The 18,966-nt window shown below is 42.1% G+C and overlaps 1 protein-coding gene across 1 annotated transcript; it reads right to left on the minus strand.

Moving 5' to 3' along the window:
- Nucleotides 1–12,234: 12,234 nt before the first annotated feature.
- Nucleotides 12,235–13,904, minus strand: LOC137659712 (uncharacterized). Its single transcript, XM_068394532.1, has 3 exons — nucleotides 13,878–13,904; nucleotides 12,755–12,922; nucleotides 12,235–12,621 (listed from the first exon to the last, which is right to left on the minus strand). Exons 1-3 carry the CDS (start codon nucleotides 13,902–13,904, stop codon nucleotides 12,235–12,237), a joined length of 582 nt encoding a protein of 193 aa, XP_068250633.1.
- Nucleotides 13,905–18,966: the final 5,062 nt, after the last annotated feature.

Genomic DNA, 18,966 nt, shown 5'->3' on the forward strand with positions numbered 1-18,966 from the left:
CTACCAAAACAACTGCACTCTGATTGCCCCGTAAACTTATGGCAATGATTGAGTCTTGGAAAGTTATCTATTTTGATATCTGTGAGACATTTCAAAGTGAGGACTTCATTTTTGGATTAGTCAGTGTAGATTCTACAAGGCTTAACACTTTCATAGTAAAGACCACCAACAAATATTCTTCCATACGTTTTAGAGGAAAGTCTGTGCACACATAGCATTCTGGGAGTTATTTTCTAAGACAACAGACCATAGTTCCAAACCAAAGAATTCACACTTCCTTGCGACGAATTGGGAATACAAAATCAGAACGTCCCACCTTATCACATTCAAACTAACAAAGGTGAAATATTCTTTGCACCTATGTTGAAAGCTATCTGAGCAGTAAACATAGAAACCAAAGTCTTTATATGATACTAGAGCAAAATCCTTCTGCACTACAAGAACATCACATGCTATGGTAGGAGAAACACCAGCTAAGCTCCATATGGGTAGAGATCTAAAAGTGAAGCTACCTTAATTGGAACACCAAAAAAAAAAAAAAAAAAAAAAACAGAAAAAGGATCCGATTGAGGAAAACAAAATGGATAACAGATAACAAAAATAGGACCAAGCCATGATATGGAAGGGAGATAAAAAGTTCTCCTGAAATAACACAAACACAACAAGTTCACTTAAAGATGGGGAACTAATTATTGGGAAGTTAAAAGTGAAAAGGCAAATCAACTCCAGTAGGACAGGAAGAGAATAGAGAATACTGTACAAAATATAACAGGAAAGAGATTCTAGAAGGGTAGATCAGCAGATTGAAAGGTGAAAAATAGAACACTCACCGTATAAGGTAAGGGCAGAAAAGGTTCAATTGAGTCTACACCAAAGAAATGAGAAGGAAAATCTAGCCATCAGACAGGTAGCCTATATATATCAAGATTGAACTGACAATTTTGAATGAGTAGGAAAGGGCAACTGGAAACTGAGGACATGAAACCATTGGAAAGAAATTTGTTTTTAATTTGAGTGCTAGAATTATTTCATAAAAAGATTTTAGTACACAAATGAAGAATGGTGAAATTACCAATTTTAATTCTTTATATTTCAAATATTAATGCCTCTGAGGGGAAATTAACTAAAAGACTTAAAATCATTAATCATAGGAAAGAACAGTGAACATTATGTAAAAAGCAATATCTTTGCTAGTTTTCTTTTTGTAATGGTCTTGATGCTTGTGGTGTTCTTAAAAATTCCAGTATCATTCATAAATTACTGCTCTTGAAATCCAGACTAACCTTGAATTTACTGCCTTCTTGTTTACGGGTTGGTGTACATGAAGTTGAAGTCTGGTTTTGGACCACCTTTGTCTCTGTACCTTACACCCATTGCCCACAGACCCCTCTAATGTCTTTCCTTGGGTCCTTAGGTAAATGCTCAGTAGTTGTGTCCCTCAGTTATCCTATGGGACTTAGTATGCATCCCGTCTAAGATAACATGTTCGACATAAGTTTTGAAGAGAGGTAGAATGACAGGCTCTTCTACCTCCTTCTTGTTCCTCTCTTGAAGGAATGCAGCAGACAAAAGTTACATACTGGTCAGAAATCTGATACTGGTGAGTTACACGGTGGAGCACCTTTTTTGCAGAAGAACCAACTCTTCAGTCCCCCTGTAGGATGGGTCAGAGTATTTACCAAACATTTCTTTTGATGAGCCCGGTTCGACGGCACAGTGTAAAATCCGGACGTCGGATGCCGTCCGGGAGAATAGAAAACCCCTTGTATCACCGGTAAATGCGCCATAATGCACCACTTTTTGGACACTGGTAATTTTCACTGATACTTTCTGTTATTTCCTGAATAAATGTTCGAAAAATATTGATTTATTTTCATTTTATTGAGAATAATCTCAATCGGACGTCAACATTACACTATGTACTAAGTGATATTCTCAATAACATGAAAATAAACCAATATTTTTCGAACATTTATTCAGAAAATAAAGTATCAGAGAACATCACCAGTCACAAAAAAGAGGTGTATTTTCGCGTCTTTCCCGGTGATACAAGCAATTTTCTAGTCTCCCGGACGGCATCCGACGTCCGGATTTTACACTGTGCCCGGTTCGACACTGTTGACGCCATCTCCATGTTAAAAAGATAAGTTTTCCGTGTCGTAGTACCAACTTATTTTTAAACCAGTACGGTGCAAGCTAATTGGAATCCCCTTGCTCAGGAAGGATGACATGTCCAGGGAAGAAAAGAACCTTTGTTTAGTTCTTGGGGACTTCCTCCCACCAATGATAGTACAGTATCACCTTATTTCAAAGAACAAAAAGTTTGTATATGCATAGGAAAAGAAATGAAATTCAAAAGTAATTTGTATTTTTCTGAGCTTTACAAGCATGAGTCCTTTAAATCAAATTTCCCACCTGAACCACTCTCTGTCCTAGGGCTATGGGCAAAAGTGGCTATTCTGTGACAGGCAGGTAGGTAGGGCTTCCCTTACGAGCCACATGTTATCAGTGATTTCATGGCTATTCCACCACTGCCAAAGACATACAGTATCCTTATTTTATAAGACTCAGGTTTGTATAGTTAGGAAAAATGTTATTTTTATTAGTAAAATAAATTTTTGAATATACTTACCCGATAATCATGTAGCTGTCAACTCCGTTGCCCGACAGAATTCTACGGGAGGGATACGCCAGCTATCACAATACTAGAAGGGGGTGTACTCACCAGCGCCACCTGTGGCCAGGTACTACAGTACTTCTTGTTGACACCTCCTCAATTTTTCCTCGGTCCACTGGTTCTCTATGGGGAGGAAGGGAGGGTCAATTAAATCATGATTATCGGGTAAGTATATTCAAAAATTTATTTTACTAATAAAAATAACATTTTTCAATATTAAACTTACCCGATAATCATGTAGCTGATTCACACCCAGGGGGGTGGGTGAAAACCAGTGTACAAGATTAAAGGATAGCTAAGTATCCCGTATTTCATATAATGAGTTATCTCAAAATAACAATGAAATAATAAGTACCTGGTAAGGAAGTCGACTTGAACCGTTACTCTGCCTTTTTTTAAGTTCGTCTTCCTTACTGAGCGCAGCGTTCCTCTTAGGAGGCTGAATCAACTCTAAGGTGCTAAAGTATATAGGGCTGCAACCCCTACTAAAGGACCTCTACACAACCTCTAACCCAGGCGCTTCTCAAGAATGAATTGACCACCCGCCAAATCAAAAGGATGCGGAAGGCTTCTTAGCCTACCGTAACAACCATAAAAACAACAATAAAAGCATTCAAGAGAAAGGTTAAAAAAGGTTATGGGATTAAGGGAATGTAGTGGCTGAGCCCTCACCTACTACTGCACTCGCTGCTACGAATGGTCCCAGGGTGTAGCAGTTCTCGTAAAGAGACTGGACATCTTTAAGATAAAATGATGCAAACACTGACTTGCTCCTCCAATAGGTTGCATCCATTATGCTCTGCAGAGAACGGTTTTTATTAAAGGCCATCGAAGTAGCTACGGCTCTCACTTCGTGGGTCCTTACCTTCAGCAAAGCAAGGTCTTCCTCCTTTAAGTGAGAATGGGCTTCTCTAATCAGAAGCCTTATATAATACGAAACCCCGTTTTTGGACATGGGCCTCGAAGGTTTCTTGATTGCACACCATAAGGCTTCTGACTGTCCTCGAATAGGTTTTGACCTATTAAGATAATATTTCAGAGCTCTGACAGGGCAAAGAACTCTTTCTAGCTCGTTACCTACCATGTTGGAGAGGCTAGGTATTTCAAACGATCTAGGCCAAGGACGTGAAGGAAGTTCATTCTTAGCTAAGAATCCGAGCTGTAAAGAACATGTTGCGGATTCGGATGTGAACCCAATGTTCTTGCTGAAGGCATGAACCTCACTGACTCTTTTAGCTGTTGCAAGGCAGACGAGAAAAAGAGTCTTGAGGGTAAGGTCCTTGAAGGAAGCTGACTGGAGAGGTTCGAACCTAGGTGACGTAAGGAACCTTAAGACTACGTCTAGATTCCAGCCTGGAGTGGGTAGACGACGTTCTTTAGAAGTCTCAAAAGACTTAAGGATGTCTTGAAGGTCCTTGTTGGAAGAAAGGTCCAAACCTCTGTGGCGGAGAACTGAAGCCAACATACTCCTGTACCCTTTAATCGTAGGAGCTGAAAGGGATCTCTCATTCCTAAGATGTAATAGGAAGTCAGCTATTTGGGTCACAGAGGTATTGGTAGAGGAAACTGCATTGGCTCTACACCAGCTCCGGAAGACTTCCCACTTGGATTGGTAGACTCTACGAGTGGATACCCTCCTTGCTCTGGCAATCGCACTGGCTGCCTCCTTCGAAAAGCCTCTAGCTCTAGCGAATCTTTCGACAGTCTGAAGGCAGTCAGCCGAAGAGCGTGGAGGTTTGGGTGCAACCTGTCTACGTGAGGTTGACGTAGAAGGTCCACTCTTAGAGGGAGAGTCCTGGGGACGTCGACCAGCCATTGTAGTACCTCTGTGAACCATTCTCTTGCAGGCCAAAGGGGAGCAACCAGCGTCAGCCGTGTCCCTTCGTGCGAGATGAACTTCTGAAGGACTTTGTTTATGATCTTGAACGGTGGGAATGCGTAAAGGTCGAGATGGGACCAGTTCAGCAGAAAAGCATCCACATGAACTGCTGCTGGGTCTGGAACTGGGGAACAGTACAAAGGAAGTCTCTTGGTCATGGAGGTGGCAAACAGATCTATTGTCGGCTGACCCCACAAGGTCCAAAGTCTGTTGCACACGCTCTTGTGGAGGGTCCATTCCGTGGGGATGACCTGATCCCTTCTGCTTAGGCGATCTGCTGAGACGTTCATGTTGCCCTGAATGAACCTCGTAACTAGGGTGAGGTTTAGACTTCTTGACCAAATGAGGAGGTCCCTTGCTATCTCGTATAGGCTCCTCGAATGGGTCCCTCCTTGCTTGGAGATGTAAGCCAAGGCTGTGGTGTTGTCGGAGTTCACCTCCACCACCTTGCCTAGCAGGAGGGACTTGAAGTTCAATAGGGCTAAATGAACTGCTAGTAGCTCCTTGCAGTTGATGTGGAGCGTTTCCTGTTCCTCGTTCCACGTTCCCGAGCACTCCCGTCCGTTCAAGGTCGCGCCCCAGCCCGAGTCCGATGCATCCGAGAAGAGATGAAGATTGGGGGTCTGAATCGCCAACGATAGGCCCTCCCTGAGAAGGAGATTGGTCTTCCACCACAAGAGAGTGGTCTTCATCTCTTTGGTGACTGGGATAGAGACTGCTTCGAGAGTCAAACCCTTGTCCCAATGAGCTGCTAGATGGAATTGAAGAGGGCGGAGGTGGAGTCTCCCTAGCTCGACGAACAGGGCCAACGATGAAAGGGTCCCTGTGAGACTCATCCACTGTCTCACCGAGCAACTGCTCCTCTTCAGCATGCTCAGGATGCAATCTAGGGCTTGGCTTATCCTTGGGGCCGATGGAAAAGCCCGAAAATCCTGACTCCGAATCTCCATTCCCAGGTACACAATGGATTGGGAGGGAATGAGCTGGGACTTTTCTAGATTGACTAACAGACCCAGTTCTTTGATCAAGTCCAAAGTCCAGTTGAGACTCTCCAGACAGCGACGACTCGTGGAGGCTCTCAACAGCCAGTCGTCTAAATAAAGGGAGGCTCTGATGTCCGATAAGTGGAGGAATTTTGCTATATTCCTCATCAGATGCGTAAACACCATAGGAGCTGTGCTTAGGCCAAAACACAGGGCTTGGAATTGGTAGACAACCTTTCCAAAAACGAATCTCAGGAAAGGTTGGGAGTCTGGATGAATAGGAACGTGAAAGTAAGCATCTTTCAGGTCCAACGAGACCATCCAGTCCTCCTGCCTGACCGCTGCTAGGACCGACTTCGTCGTCTCCATCGTGAACGTCTGCTTGGTGACATAAGCATTGAGCGCGCTGACGTCCAGCACCGGTCTCCAACCTCCTGTCTTCTTGGCCACCAGAAAGAGACGGTTGTAGAAGCCCGGGGATTGATGGTCCCGGACTATAACCACTGCCTTCTTCTGTAACAGGAGCGACACCTCCTGGTGCAACGCTAGCCTCTTGTCCTTTTCTTTGTAGTTGGGAGAGAGGTTGATGGGAGATGTGGTCAGAGGGGGTTTGCGGCAGAATGGTATCCTGTAACCCTCCCTCAGCCAACTGACAGACTGGGCGTCTGCACCTCTCTTTTCCCAGGCTTGCCAGAAGATCTTGAGTCTGGCTCCTACTGCTGTCTGGAGAGGAGGAGAGTCAGTTTTTGCCTTTAGAAGTCTTGGAACCTTTCCTAGACTTGCTCCTGGAAGAGTCTGGACGGGAGCTTCCTCGGCTGGGGGCTCTACCACGAAAGGGCGGAATAAACCTCGTAGCAGGAGTATCAGCCACTGGGGTGCGATAAGTCCTGGGGACTGAGGTAGCAACCTTAGTCTTACGAGCTGATGAGGCCACAAGATCATGGGTGTCCTTTTGTATCAGGGCCGCAGACAAGTCCTTAACAAGCTCTTCAGGAAACAGGAACTTAGAGAGCGGAGCGAAAAGGAGTTGAGACCTTTGACAAGGTGTGATGCTGGAGGAAAGGAAGGAACAAAGCTGCTCCCTTTTCTTAAGCACTCCTGACACAAACATTGAAGCAAGCTCGCCAGATCCATCCCTAATAGCCTTATCCATGCAGGACATTAAGAGCATGGCTGAGTCCTTGTCCGCAGGGGAGGTCTTCTTGCTAAGGGCCCCCAGGCACCAGTCTAGGAAATTGAACATCTCAAAGGCTCTAAATACACCCTTTAGGAAGTGATCTAGATCGGAGAAGGTCCAGCAAACCTTAGAGCGCCTCATTGCTGTTCTACGAGGAGAGTCTACCAAACTTGAGAAGTCAGCCTGGGCAGAGGCAGGTACTCCCAAGCCTGGTTCCTCTCCTGTGGCATACCAAACGCCCGCTTTAGAAGTGAGCTTAGTCGGAGGAAACATAAAGGAAGTCTTTCCTAGTTGCTGCTTAGACTGCAACCACTCCCCTAAAATTCTTAACGCTCTCTTAGAGGACCTTGCAAAGACGAGCTTAGTATAAGTTGACTTGGCTGGCTGCATGCCCAGCGAAAACTCAGATGGCGGAGAGCGGGGGGTAGCAGAGACAAAATGGTCTGGGTATACCTCTCTGAAAAGAGCCAAGACCTTACGAAAGTCAATAGGAGGCGGAGAAGACTTGGATTCATCCACGTCTGATGAGGGATCCAGGTGTGCAGCCTCATCATCAGAAACCTCATCACCAGAGTGTAGCGAAGTGAGAGGTAAGGTATGCTGAACAGCAGAATCTGCACGAGCGGGAGCAAAAACGCTTGTGGTTTCATCCTCAAGTCTCTGTTGAGGCAACACCTGAGGCTCAGGCTGCAAAGGCTGGTCAAAAGAAGTAGCAGAAGGTAGGCGCATGGGTGGAGGAGGTTGACTCCTGGCATGAGTGTCTTGACTCAAGAGTTGCGCTTGCTGTAAGGTTGGTGGATGCGCAGTAGCAGGTTCCTGAGGAACGAGTTGAGGTTCCTGAGGTGTGAGCTGCGAGCGTTGAGGTAGTGGCTGCGCAGAACGCAGTAATTGTCTCGCGAGTTGAGGTTCCTGAGGCGCAAGGCTAAGGTGTTGAGGCTCTCGCCTTGAGGAGGATTGAGGTCGCTGCAGCGAGAGCTGAGGAGTCTGCCTCATGGACGGGAGAGGTTGTTGTACCTCAAGAGAGTGTTGCCTCACTGGTGGAACCGCAAGTGGAAGCGGAGGAAGTAAGGTATAAGCTTCCTGTTCCCATTGCTGAGGTTGCCTTAAGGAAGGCGGAGGTAGCTGCACACCGCTGGAAACTGGCAACTCAGTACGTGGTAAGGTATCCTGAGGAGCCTCAACATCGTACGCCTGGCAGACAGGACTGCGGTTAGGCGGAGCGATCGCAGGAGGAGGTGTAACCTTCTCAGCCTGACACTCACGCATCAAGACCGCAAGTTGTGACTGCATGGACTGCAGTAGAGTCAACTTGGGGTCGGCAGACACTAAGGTCTGCTGAGGCAAAGCCTTAACAGAAGAGATCTGTTGCGGCAGCACCTTACTCCTCTTAGGAGGTGTGCATTCAACTGATGACTGCGGCGAGTCAGAGCTGATCCAATGACTGCAGCCAGGTTGTAGAGCTCTTGAGGTCTGGACTCTGCGCTTGAGCGGTCTTGAGACCTGAGTCCAACGTTTCCTCCCTGACAATTCTTCAGCAGACGAGTAAAAGACGGGCTCAATCGTCTGCGGGTGGGAGTGACGGTCTCTGGAAGACACGCCCGCAACCACCGAGGATACTTCTGTGCGCCGATCAAGGCCTGCCGAACCCTTTTGCCCTTCGACATTGCTTCTCCCCTGGGCTTGGGAGCTTGCAAGAGGTCCCGGACTGGGAGGACGACTGGCACGCACAGAAGTACCCTCACGCACCACACTGACACTGACACTAGCACTTGGCACTGCACTGACACTAGCACTCGTCACAGCACTGGCACTATTACCACCCACTGCACTCTTGACCTTAAGTTCCTTGACTTCGGCCATAAGAGACTTATGATCACTAACCACCGACTCCACTTTGTCACCTAAAGCCTGAATGGCACGCAAAACAACAGACATATCAGGTTGAGGGCAAATAGTAGGTGCGGGGGTAGCCACTACAGGGGGAGGAAAAGGTAGGGGATCATGAGGTGAGGAAAAAAGTGAAGAGCGAGAAGAACTCCTCCTAACTCTCTCTCTCTCTAACTTGGTTGAATACTTAAGAAATCGGACAAAATCAAGTTCCGAAAGTCCGGCGCATTCCTCACATCGATCTTCCAACTGACAGGGTCTTTCCCTACAGTCAGAACAAGCGGTGTGAGGATCTACCGAGGCCTTCGGAATACGCCTATTACAAGACCTACATCGTCTATGGGGTGGGGCTTGTGAAATGTCAGACATCTTGAATCAAAGAGTTAGCCAAGTGGGGATTCCAAATCAAGCAAAAAGATCGTTAACCATTAATCAGAACTAAATAATAGCTATCTAAGCTAATATAGAAGTTTTCCAGTAAAGCGACAGCCGAAATCTGAGAGAAATACTTCACCAAAAGCCGTGAAAATACTCCAAGATCATAAGCGTATCCCAGAACGTCTTGCCGGAAGCACGACAGAGGAAAAATTGAGGAGGTGTCAACAAGAAGTACTGTAGTACCTGGCCACAGGTGGCGCTGGTGAGTACACCCCCTTCTAGTATTGTGATAGCTGGCGTATCCCTCCCGTAGAATTCTGTTGGGCAACGGAGTTGACAGCTACATGATTATCGGGTAAGTTTAATATTGAAAAATACAAATTACTTGTTAAATTTCTTATGTTGGTTATAAGCTTCAAGTAAATTTACTGAGAAGATAAATGACAATAGAGGAACCTCTACATATAATCTTAATTCGTTCCGGGAACTGCTTCGTATGTAAAAACGATCGTTAGAGCAAATATTCCCATAAGAATACACTGTAATTTGTCTACTTCGTTCCTCAGCCCAAAAACCCATAATAACTCCTTAATAAATTGCTACACATAATTACACATAACATTAATACAATTGAATAATACAAAAATATCTAAAAAAGAATAATAATAAAGAAATAATAAATAAAAAAGGGGTTCTTCCAAGCTGAATTCAGGGTCCGACGAGTCACTCCCTGCCAAGCCTGATCTATGATCTTTAAGCAGTGCATGATATTAAAATGGCTCCTCCAAAATTCATGCAAAGTTAAGTTGGTGCTTTGCGTGACATTAAAGCACTGCTTAAATAAGTGTTTGGTGTAGAGCTTCTTAAAATTAGAGATGACTTGCTCGTCCATGGGCTGGAGGATAGGAGTGGTGTTCGGTGGAAGATACAACACTCTAATGAATTTGTACTGGTTGATAATATCATCTTCGAGTTCTGGGGGGTAAGCGAGTGCATTATCCAAATAAAGCAAGCACTTCAAAGGCAAATTCCTCTCCTGAAGGTACTTCTTGACAGCAGGGCCGAAAACTAGGTTTACCCGTTCAACAAAGATATGCCTAGTGACCCAAGCCTTAGAATTAGCACTCCACAAAACATGCAACATGTCTTTATTAATTCTATGTGCTTTAAATGCCCTAGGGTTTTCGGAATGGTAAACCAATAACGGCTTTATTTTGTAGTCCCCGCTGGCGTTGGCACAAAGGGCAAGAGTCAACCAATCCTTCATAGGCTTATGTCCAGGCATTTTCTTCTCTTCAGCAGTAATGTATGTTCAACTAGGCATCTTTTCCAAAAACAGATCGGTTTCATCACAGTTGAAAACCTGCTGCTCTACGTAGCCTTCCTCCTCCACGTTCTTTCCGAACTTTTTAACAAAATCATTAGCAGCCTCGGTGTCCGAACTTGAAGCCTCTCCATGCCGAACAACTGAATGAATCCCGGTACGTTTCTTAAATTTCTCGAACCAACCTCGAGACCCCCTGAATTCCTCCATTGTAGGATCGGTTGAACTCTCCCCCGCGTCACCCCCCGAGCCCGCCGACTTCAAGTCACAATAGATAGCGCTGGCCTTCTCATAAATGATCATTTCAGTAATCGTATCGCCAACAATCTCTTTGTCCTTTATCCATATTAACAAAAGGCGTTCCATCTCTTCCAGGGCAGGGCTACGATGTTTAGAAATAATGGTGATCCCCTTCGATGGTTTGACTGCTTTAATGGCTGCCTTCTGTTTGATGATCGTCGAGATCGTAGACATTCCGGCCATATTGTTTAGCCAGATCGCTAACACGCACACCTCGCTCATGTTTTTCTATTATTTCTTGTTTTAGACCTAATGAAAGCATTGACTTCTTCCTTTTCTCACCACTACTACTTCCTGAACCGAAACTAACCTTTTTAGGACCCATGATTATACGTAAAACACAAAAACAAAACGTGAAAAAGGAAGATAAAAAGCACTGTTAATAACGGAGCGAATAGCGAACAACCACACAAAGCGCACGAGATGAGAGGACTGATCAATGCGACGCTAAATTGGCGTCCCTCCGACGTGCTGCTGTCTACCGGTGTAAACAAGAAACTACGATCGACACTTTGAAAAAATTCTATGCGTATGATCTACGTCGGATGTTGGAGCAAGACTTTGGGTGTCGAGACGAAAATTTGATCGAATTTTACTTCGGATGTTGGAAAATTCGTATGTAAAGACAATCGTATGCAGAAGTTCCACTGTACTAATACACTTGATGGTAATGTGGATGTTAATTTTACTGATGGAAGCAGTCAAGATGATGCAGCAATTAAAATATTTACAATACATGGTACAAGGTGTAGAATTTTAAAATCATTTCTGATAAAGCTGATAGCTATGCTACTATGGGATACTGGTCTTACATCAGGAGAATAATATTAATAAAGGAAAGACAATACAAAAATTAAGAAATGGTAATACTATACTCACATAACATGCTGGATGCCACTGATTTATGAAGCAAACCAGTTAAAACACATCATAAAACATATTACATACCATATCTCGTCGTCCATATGTACTCGTATCCGAACATCATAATTTTCAGTCCCAATACAAGGTTGAATAGAGGAGAGGGTCATAGTAGGTTAATTATTGTTAGGGTGGGGAGCCTTCTTATGACACATAAGACCAATTTGTGCCCTGAATAATCAAGGCCATTGAACACACTGAATCGTGGGAGGTGGTTATGGTTGATTTGCTCTTTCTGTCCATTGCTGTAGTTTAGCCAACAGGTTGGCTCTTCTATTCTTTTAAAAGAGGTCCGTGCCCACTACAACTTAGCTTCTCCACTCGTTCCTGTTACTTACTGAAGCTTAAAAAGTGTTGGGGTCCATTTTAGCTTTCTTGAAGGATTTCCTGAGTTGGTCTTTAAATCGAAGCATAGGGCAGCCTCTTAGGAAATCGCCTGTATTTAAATCACTGAAGAGTATTTTCTTTGGTAGTCTTGTGTCCTCCATGCACATCACTTGGCCAGACAGACCATCTTAAGGCGGTGTTTCATAATCATGGCCTCGATGCTGGTGACGTTGGCTCTTTCAAGGACAGCTGCATTGGACACATAATCTTTCCATTTGATTTTCATTATTGCTGTCAGTTTTTCCTGGTGGAATTGTTCCAGTTTTTTTAGGTCCCTACTATAAAGGGTCCAAGTCTCATATGCATATAACAGGGTAGATACTATGCAGTGCAGCCAGCTTGTAACCTGTTTTCAATCTCTTTGGAGGAGATGCTCTGGGTGGGAAGGATGCTTCCCAGGTATGGGAAGTGTTCACCGCATTCAATGATGGTTCCATCCATGGTGATGTTAGTTGCTGGTGGATTTTTCCTTGGTCTTGGCTGGACCAATATCTTAGTTTTGGCCTTGTTAACTGTTAGGCCAAAACACGTGTAGGCAGCATGGAAATTATCCACCGATTCTTGGAGTTCTGCTTGGGTGTGGGCTACGGCAGCGTTATCATCTGCATACTGTAGTTCCGTCACATTGATGGTGTTGGTGTTGCGCTGGGATTTGATTCTGAACAGTTTGAAAATTCCTCCACCTAATCTGTATTTTATCTCAACCCCCTGGGTTATTGTGGGGTACTTCATATAGCATGGCAGCTAAATATAAAGAGAAAAGGGTCAGCGCCAATACACGTCCTTGTTTTCGTCCACATGTGATTGGGAAGGTGGTTGACAGGTTGCTTTGGTGGATTACTTTAGCTGTCATCCCATCATGTAGGACTCTGACCATGTCAACAAATGGCTCAGGAATTCCAAAGCGCTTGAGGACAGACCACATGGCTGTTCTTGGTATGCTGTCGTATGCTTTTTCGAGGTTGTAGAAAATCAGGAATATGGGTTTTTGCTCTTCTTTTGATTTTCCCTGTAGTTAGCAAGCACAAAAAATCATGTCTATGGTTCCTCTAGATGGCTGGAAACCACACTGGGATTCTGGCAGGATTGTTTCTGCTACATTTATTTTGTAATCTATTTAATAGGATCCTTGCCAAGGCCTTCCCTGCAATTGATAGCAAGGATATCCATCTACAATTCCCAAACTCTATTCTATCTCCTTTTTTGAAGATGGTGACAAGGAGTACGTCTTTCCGATAACTGGGGGCCTGTTTTTCCTCCCATATCTTTAATATGAAGGAGTGAAGCGTCTTCAGGATTAAACCGCCGTGGGTCAGGAGTTCAGTGGAAATGTTGTCTGGTCCCACGGCCTTCCTTTGGCGCATTTTTTTTAATGCTGCATCAAATTCTTGAAATGTAGGTGGTAGGGATATCCATAATTGGGGTGGATATTGTGGCACATTTCAGAGGAAGTCTTGTTGGGCTGATGAGTTCCTGTTCAGGAGGGTGTTGAAATGTTCTACACAACAGTTCTGGATCTCTTTATCTTCTTTGAGGATGGTGTTGTCTGCTGCCAAGACAGTGTGCTTTGGTCCAAAAATTTTTTGTCTGCAAAGCTTTTAAAGGTCCCTACAGTTGGCAAAACCTTGTAGGCCTTGAGCCATTTGCTGCCACCATTCATTTTGTATTTCTCAAAGCCTGGCTTGACATTGTGACTTTAGCCTTCTTTGGGTGGGAATTAGGGTCTTGATCGAGGGCTATTCGAACTTTATGTTTGGCATTAATGAGGAACTTAATATCTTCGTTGTTGTCGTCAAACCAGTCCTAGTGCTGTTTTCTCTGGTGGCCGATTACGGTTCTTGCAGCTTCATTGATGGCATCTCGTAAGTTAATCTATTCAGCGTTGATTAAAGGTTCTCTGACTAGTAGGTTCTGCTGGATTGCTGCTTGGAAAGCTTGAGATGTATCAGGATCCTTTAATTTACCTGTGTCATATCTTCTTCCAGCTTCATTTTGTTGGATGTTACGTGGCTTCCTTTTGATGGTTAGTTTAATTTTGTGATGAGCAGCCGGTGGTTTGTCCAGCAGTCATCAGCTCCAGGTATACTTCTCGTGATCAAAACCTCATTTTTGTGTTGTTGTCTGACAATGGCATAATCTAAGATATGCCAGTGTTTTAATCAAGGATGTTTCCAGGTGGTCTTAAATCGATTCGGGAGTCTGAACTGCATGTTTATGATGAACAGTACCTGTTCAGCACAAAGGCCAAGGAGGAGGAGGCCATTATCATTGCAGTTTCCCATGCCTTGCCTGTCAATTATGTTGTGCCAGAGTTCATGGTCTCGCCCCACTCTGGTGTTAAAATCCTCTAATAGAAGGAGACGGCCCCCGGCTGGAATTTGGGATATGGCAGTGTCAAGCTCTTGGTAGAAGGCACCTTTGACATGGTCTTTCACACCTAGTGTTGGGGCATATACTGATACTAGCGTGATGAACTGTTTTTTAAGGAGTGGTAGTCTTAGCGAGGTGATTCTTTCATTAATCGGATGTGGTCAGGTTATGGGCTTTCACTAATTGGGTCTTAACTGCACAGCCAACAGCCTGGGAACAGTGGTCTTCCGGGTTTTTCCTTTCCAAAGAAAGTATACCCTGACCCAACTTCTGTGATTTGCCCTTCGCCAGGTATTCTAGTCTCGCTGAGAGCAGCCACATTGACGTTGAATCTTGCAAGTTCTCTTGAGACTAAGGCTGTTTGTCTTTCAGGGTATTGTGTCTCTCTGGCATCCATAAGGGTGTGTACATTCAATGAACCTACTTTGAGGTACAATTTACTATAATTATTCCTTCTTTCACAGCTGCATATATGGTGCGTCATTGGGTGCAGCTGCCCAATGACTGGGATGGTGTGACCACCGACGTTTAGCCCACTTTTTAACAGGGCCTTCCCCAGTTAGGGTGGGCAGCAGTACTCCTTAAAAGGCCTGCTCAGTCACAGGTGCAGGACCGAGTTTCTGTGTGGTCACAGTCATAGGGAAAGCGGCCATCACACACCTGCCGCCAGTGTGCAGGTCCGGGCTAAGAGTTTCCAGCTACACCAAGCCTACTCCCACCACCCTTGTCCCATCGCCACTGGTCTTTTTAGGTAGGGTTAGGAGGAAAGGAAGAGAAAGAAAATAAGGAGGGTGTTACAGTAGTAGACTGAAAAGGCCATTGGCGTGACTTTGTTTAAGGTGGAAGACGCTTTGCCAGAGCGATACCCACACACTCTGGCTCCAGGTGTGACGTGCAAGACTGTGGTGTGGAATTGCATCGGTCTACCGATAATCTAGTCCACCAGATCTTGCCATGCAGCCAGACCGGCTGGCATGGTTTTATTTCGTAGTTTTCCTTCTCCTAGCCTTTACCTAAAGAGGCATACCCTACAAGGCAGCAGAGGGAGTCTGATTATACCATCAGACAATCACTTGCATGCATTCTGTAATGAATAGGGGGACCACAGGAAGGTAGCATGCAAGTAGTTAAGAAGAGAGGCTGTAGGATGGTTAAGACTAGTCCAGCCTAAGATGTGTGCACCCCAATCATAACCCTTCTATCTATCTACCATGGCACTTTCCCCAATTTTGGGGGGAAGCTAGCATAAAAAAAGGGGGGTTTTCTTCTCATCGTTCCTTCATGTCTGACGAGGGAATCGGCCGAGTGATAATGAAAAAAATGAATAAAAGGAATGTAATAAATGTCACAAATAACTCAAATACTGTTAAGCCAAATCCTGGGAGAGCAACACAAAGGTGACGTTGATGCTAGTAAATTACAGTTTACACAAAAGCATCAGACCTATAGTCATACCACGGTGAATCCAAAGCATTTGCAGTTGATCTCATTTCCTTTCTGATCTAGATTGGTTGTTGTATGAAACTATGGCCTTTTATGATACACAGCTTCATATGAACAAATCCGTTTGATACTGAAGTTCTGTCTATAAGGAAACATGTACCAAGTGAACATTGACACTGTATGGCATAAACAATATTTATTCTTTCTTTGTAATCCATACTTAAGAATCATTAAATCCTTAAATAGTAGTACAATTTTAGATCATAAATACACGAGGGGAATTAAAATATCTGATGACATTTGTATTTGTAATCAATGAACTAAACAAAATTAGCATAAACATGAAAAGAAAAAATATATTGGGACATTAAAATTTCTCATTTCAAAGATAAGGAAGGACAAACAGTTAAACTACGCAATACCATACATCTACTTCAATATTCAGATATTCTAAATCTTTAAGTTAGAAGTTCCTTATGCCATATGTATCATTCACATATGTACTTTAAAATTTATCAGTAGTTCCATGCACTTTCATCCTGACCTCAAGTTTTATGATTAAAGAAAAACTTTAGTATGTACACCATCTAACATTCCCTCAACTATGGACAGCCACATGTATTTCAAGTGTTCAAAGATATAAATACCAAAGAATGCACAAAATTAGCAAATAGGCTTCTGGTATTTCTGGGAAAAGTTTGCCCTGTAAAGCAATGGGTATCACAGATGAGTATTGTTTCAAAGGCCCAAAGTCAAGAAAAATATGAGCATAAACATTAATGACTATGAGACAAATGGTATAGCAGTTACTATAAGTCTTGGAGTATCTACCGGATGGAGAGACTAAATGTCTAATAAAAGGTTAAAGAATAATAGGAAGTTTAAAACAAAGAAAGATATGAAGAATTTTGAATAAGGACAAGCAGTAATACAGAAGGGGCAGAATCATTTTATGAACTATTAAAAAATAATTCAACTGTTTTTACTATAGTTAACCCAAAAGAATATTTCTCGATCAAGAAAAATACACAATATACACTTTTTCTTAACAATAAGATGTTGTCCTGGAGAGGGGTGGCTTCATAAAAAATGAGTCCATTTCAAACACTTAATTCTAAGCAGAGTAAGAAGAATAAATGCATAAAAAGAAAAGAAAATGAAAAACTTTCAAAGCTTTACAGTTATTCCATACACCTACACAAAACTGCACCTTGCATATGGTATACAACATTAAATATTATTCACAACTATAAATATTGCTGTACCGGTACAACTCTACAAAACTAACACAATAATAATACTGTACTGTATATTAGAGTACTGTACAAAATAAGCACTTCAATACCATTTGGTAGTGAAATAAACCTTTCAAAAGAATAAAATATATGTGGAAATCATAACTACTTAAAACTGTAATGCAGCATTAGCTTAAATTATTAAACAAAAAAATGAGCCACAGCTTTCCATAGAGAAATTTAATTTTTGTATTAAAAAGTTTAATACAGAAATATGCAAAGTAATACCCCAGTGTACATCATTAATTAGTTCAATAAGTTGTTACTTAACCTGATTGTTTATGTAAACCAAATTTAATGCCTTGAATATACTTTAGAATTACAATGAAAATTAAAACTAGCCTTTATAACTTGAAAAAAAAAACATAGTACCTATCCCCTAACCTCAAAGAACTTAAAAACCAATTTTAGTCATATTTTTTAAAGAATGATAAACAAAATAATATTCAACTTGATATTTGCTCAAGCATTATAATAAACACAACACCTTATGGTTAGTGTAAACAATGCCTGAAAAATACATATAAATCTAACTCTCATTAAGGCATAAAATACTTTAAAAGACTTTTTGGATACAAAATTAAAAAGATAAGAAATAAAATATACATACTTTACCTAATAACTGATCTCTCTTCTGCGTACTTAGTCGCAAGTTAAAGGTTACTAAGAAAGGAGGTTATTGATGCAAAAGGATGAGGATAAAGCAGTTTTCCATTTTGTAAAAAAAAAAAAAAAAAAAAAAAAAAAAAAAAAAAAAATAAAAAAAAAATGTCCCCTTGCACATCAATCTCTGCTTTTATGGTGACATATATGTGAATGCATAATCAATCACGAACAATGGTCAATTCCATCGATCATGGCATACTGAAGGCATGCATTTATCATTGGCCCCTTGTCACTTTTTTCTTACATTTCTTATCATACTGTACTGGAATCCCCAGCATCACCCTTCTTAGGACCTATGACTATCACAGACACAGTAAAGGAACAATATAAAAAATACAGTTTGTACTGTAAAAACAAATGGAACCCACACATATTAACACAGCAGATAGAAAATATAAATCACATAATTTTTGTTTTGAATGAGAATGAGCAGCAACGCTATTACCCTGCAAGAAAATTAGAGTGTAATCATGACATTTGGTGAACCAAAATATACTCTACAAAAGATGTGTAAAGCCTAATTTGATGTAAACTGGAAGGACAGAGCAGGATATTACTGCGTTTTTATTTTGACCAATTGAATTAAATTAATTTCTTCTATAGTACAGTATATACTACATTCTATTATAAATTTATGGAGAAATAAAAAGTTGAAACAAGAAAGTGATGAATCTGAGATGCAATTAGTTAAAGAAAAATTAAACATTTGAAAAGAACCTCAACAATTAGATATGTTAAATGTTTAAATAAAGTAATCAAATAAATTGAATTAATAATACCTCTACAATTGCTAAAATAGCACAGTACAGTATGTACAGTATATCAAAATCAAACACTCATCCTAAAACATCCATACCATTTAAATCTATGTCCTTTTTAACATTACAAGTACATATGGTAACATTCACAATAGCTATCAAATACAATTACAGTACAGCATACCTGATTATGTGGCAGTGATTACTATCAAATGGAAACAATTCCTTGTACAGTACAAATGTAAATCTTACTTTGGCATTCAAGAGCAAATAGTTCAATCTTATAGAACAATACACATTTAAGCCTGAGTGCACCTTTGGCTATGAGCCAAAACATAAATACTTATATCTGAAACTTATATGATAAATAAAGTCTACAATAGCTTTTACATTACATGAACAAAAACCTTCTACTTTACTTATGCTACGTTGCCTGGTTTAGTATGTGGTTAACTGTGGATAGTCACCAGTAATATAGTCTTGGTTCTTCCTTAGATAAATATTTCCTTGCTATGCCACAG

Source organism: Palaemon carinicauda, chromosome 20, assembly GCF_036898095.1.
Source record: "Palaemon carinicauda isolate YSFRI2023 chromosome 20, ASM3689809v2, whole genome shotgun sequence".
NCBI classification, from domain to species: Eukaryota; Metazoa; Arthropoda; class Malacostraca; order Decapoda; family Palaemonidae; genus Palaemon; species Palaemon carinicauda.

Excerpts from the sequence above, each read along its gene's own strand:
- LOC137659712 (XM_068394532.1), bottom strand. The coding sequence starts at position 13,904 with ATGAAGCTGGAAGAAGATATGACACAG. Across the intron at positions 12,923-13,877 it reads TGGAAGAAGATATGACACAG|GGAAAATCAAAAGAAGAGCA; the intron begins GTAAATTAAAGG and ends TGCTAACTACAG. Across the intron at positions 12,622-12,754 it reads ATGATGGGATGACAGCTAAA|GGGGTTGAGATAAAATACAG; the intron begins GTAATCCACCAA and ends ACAATAACCCAG.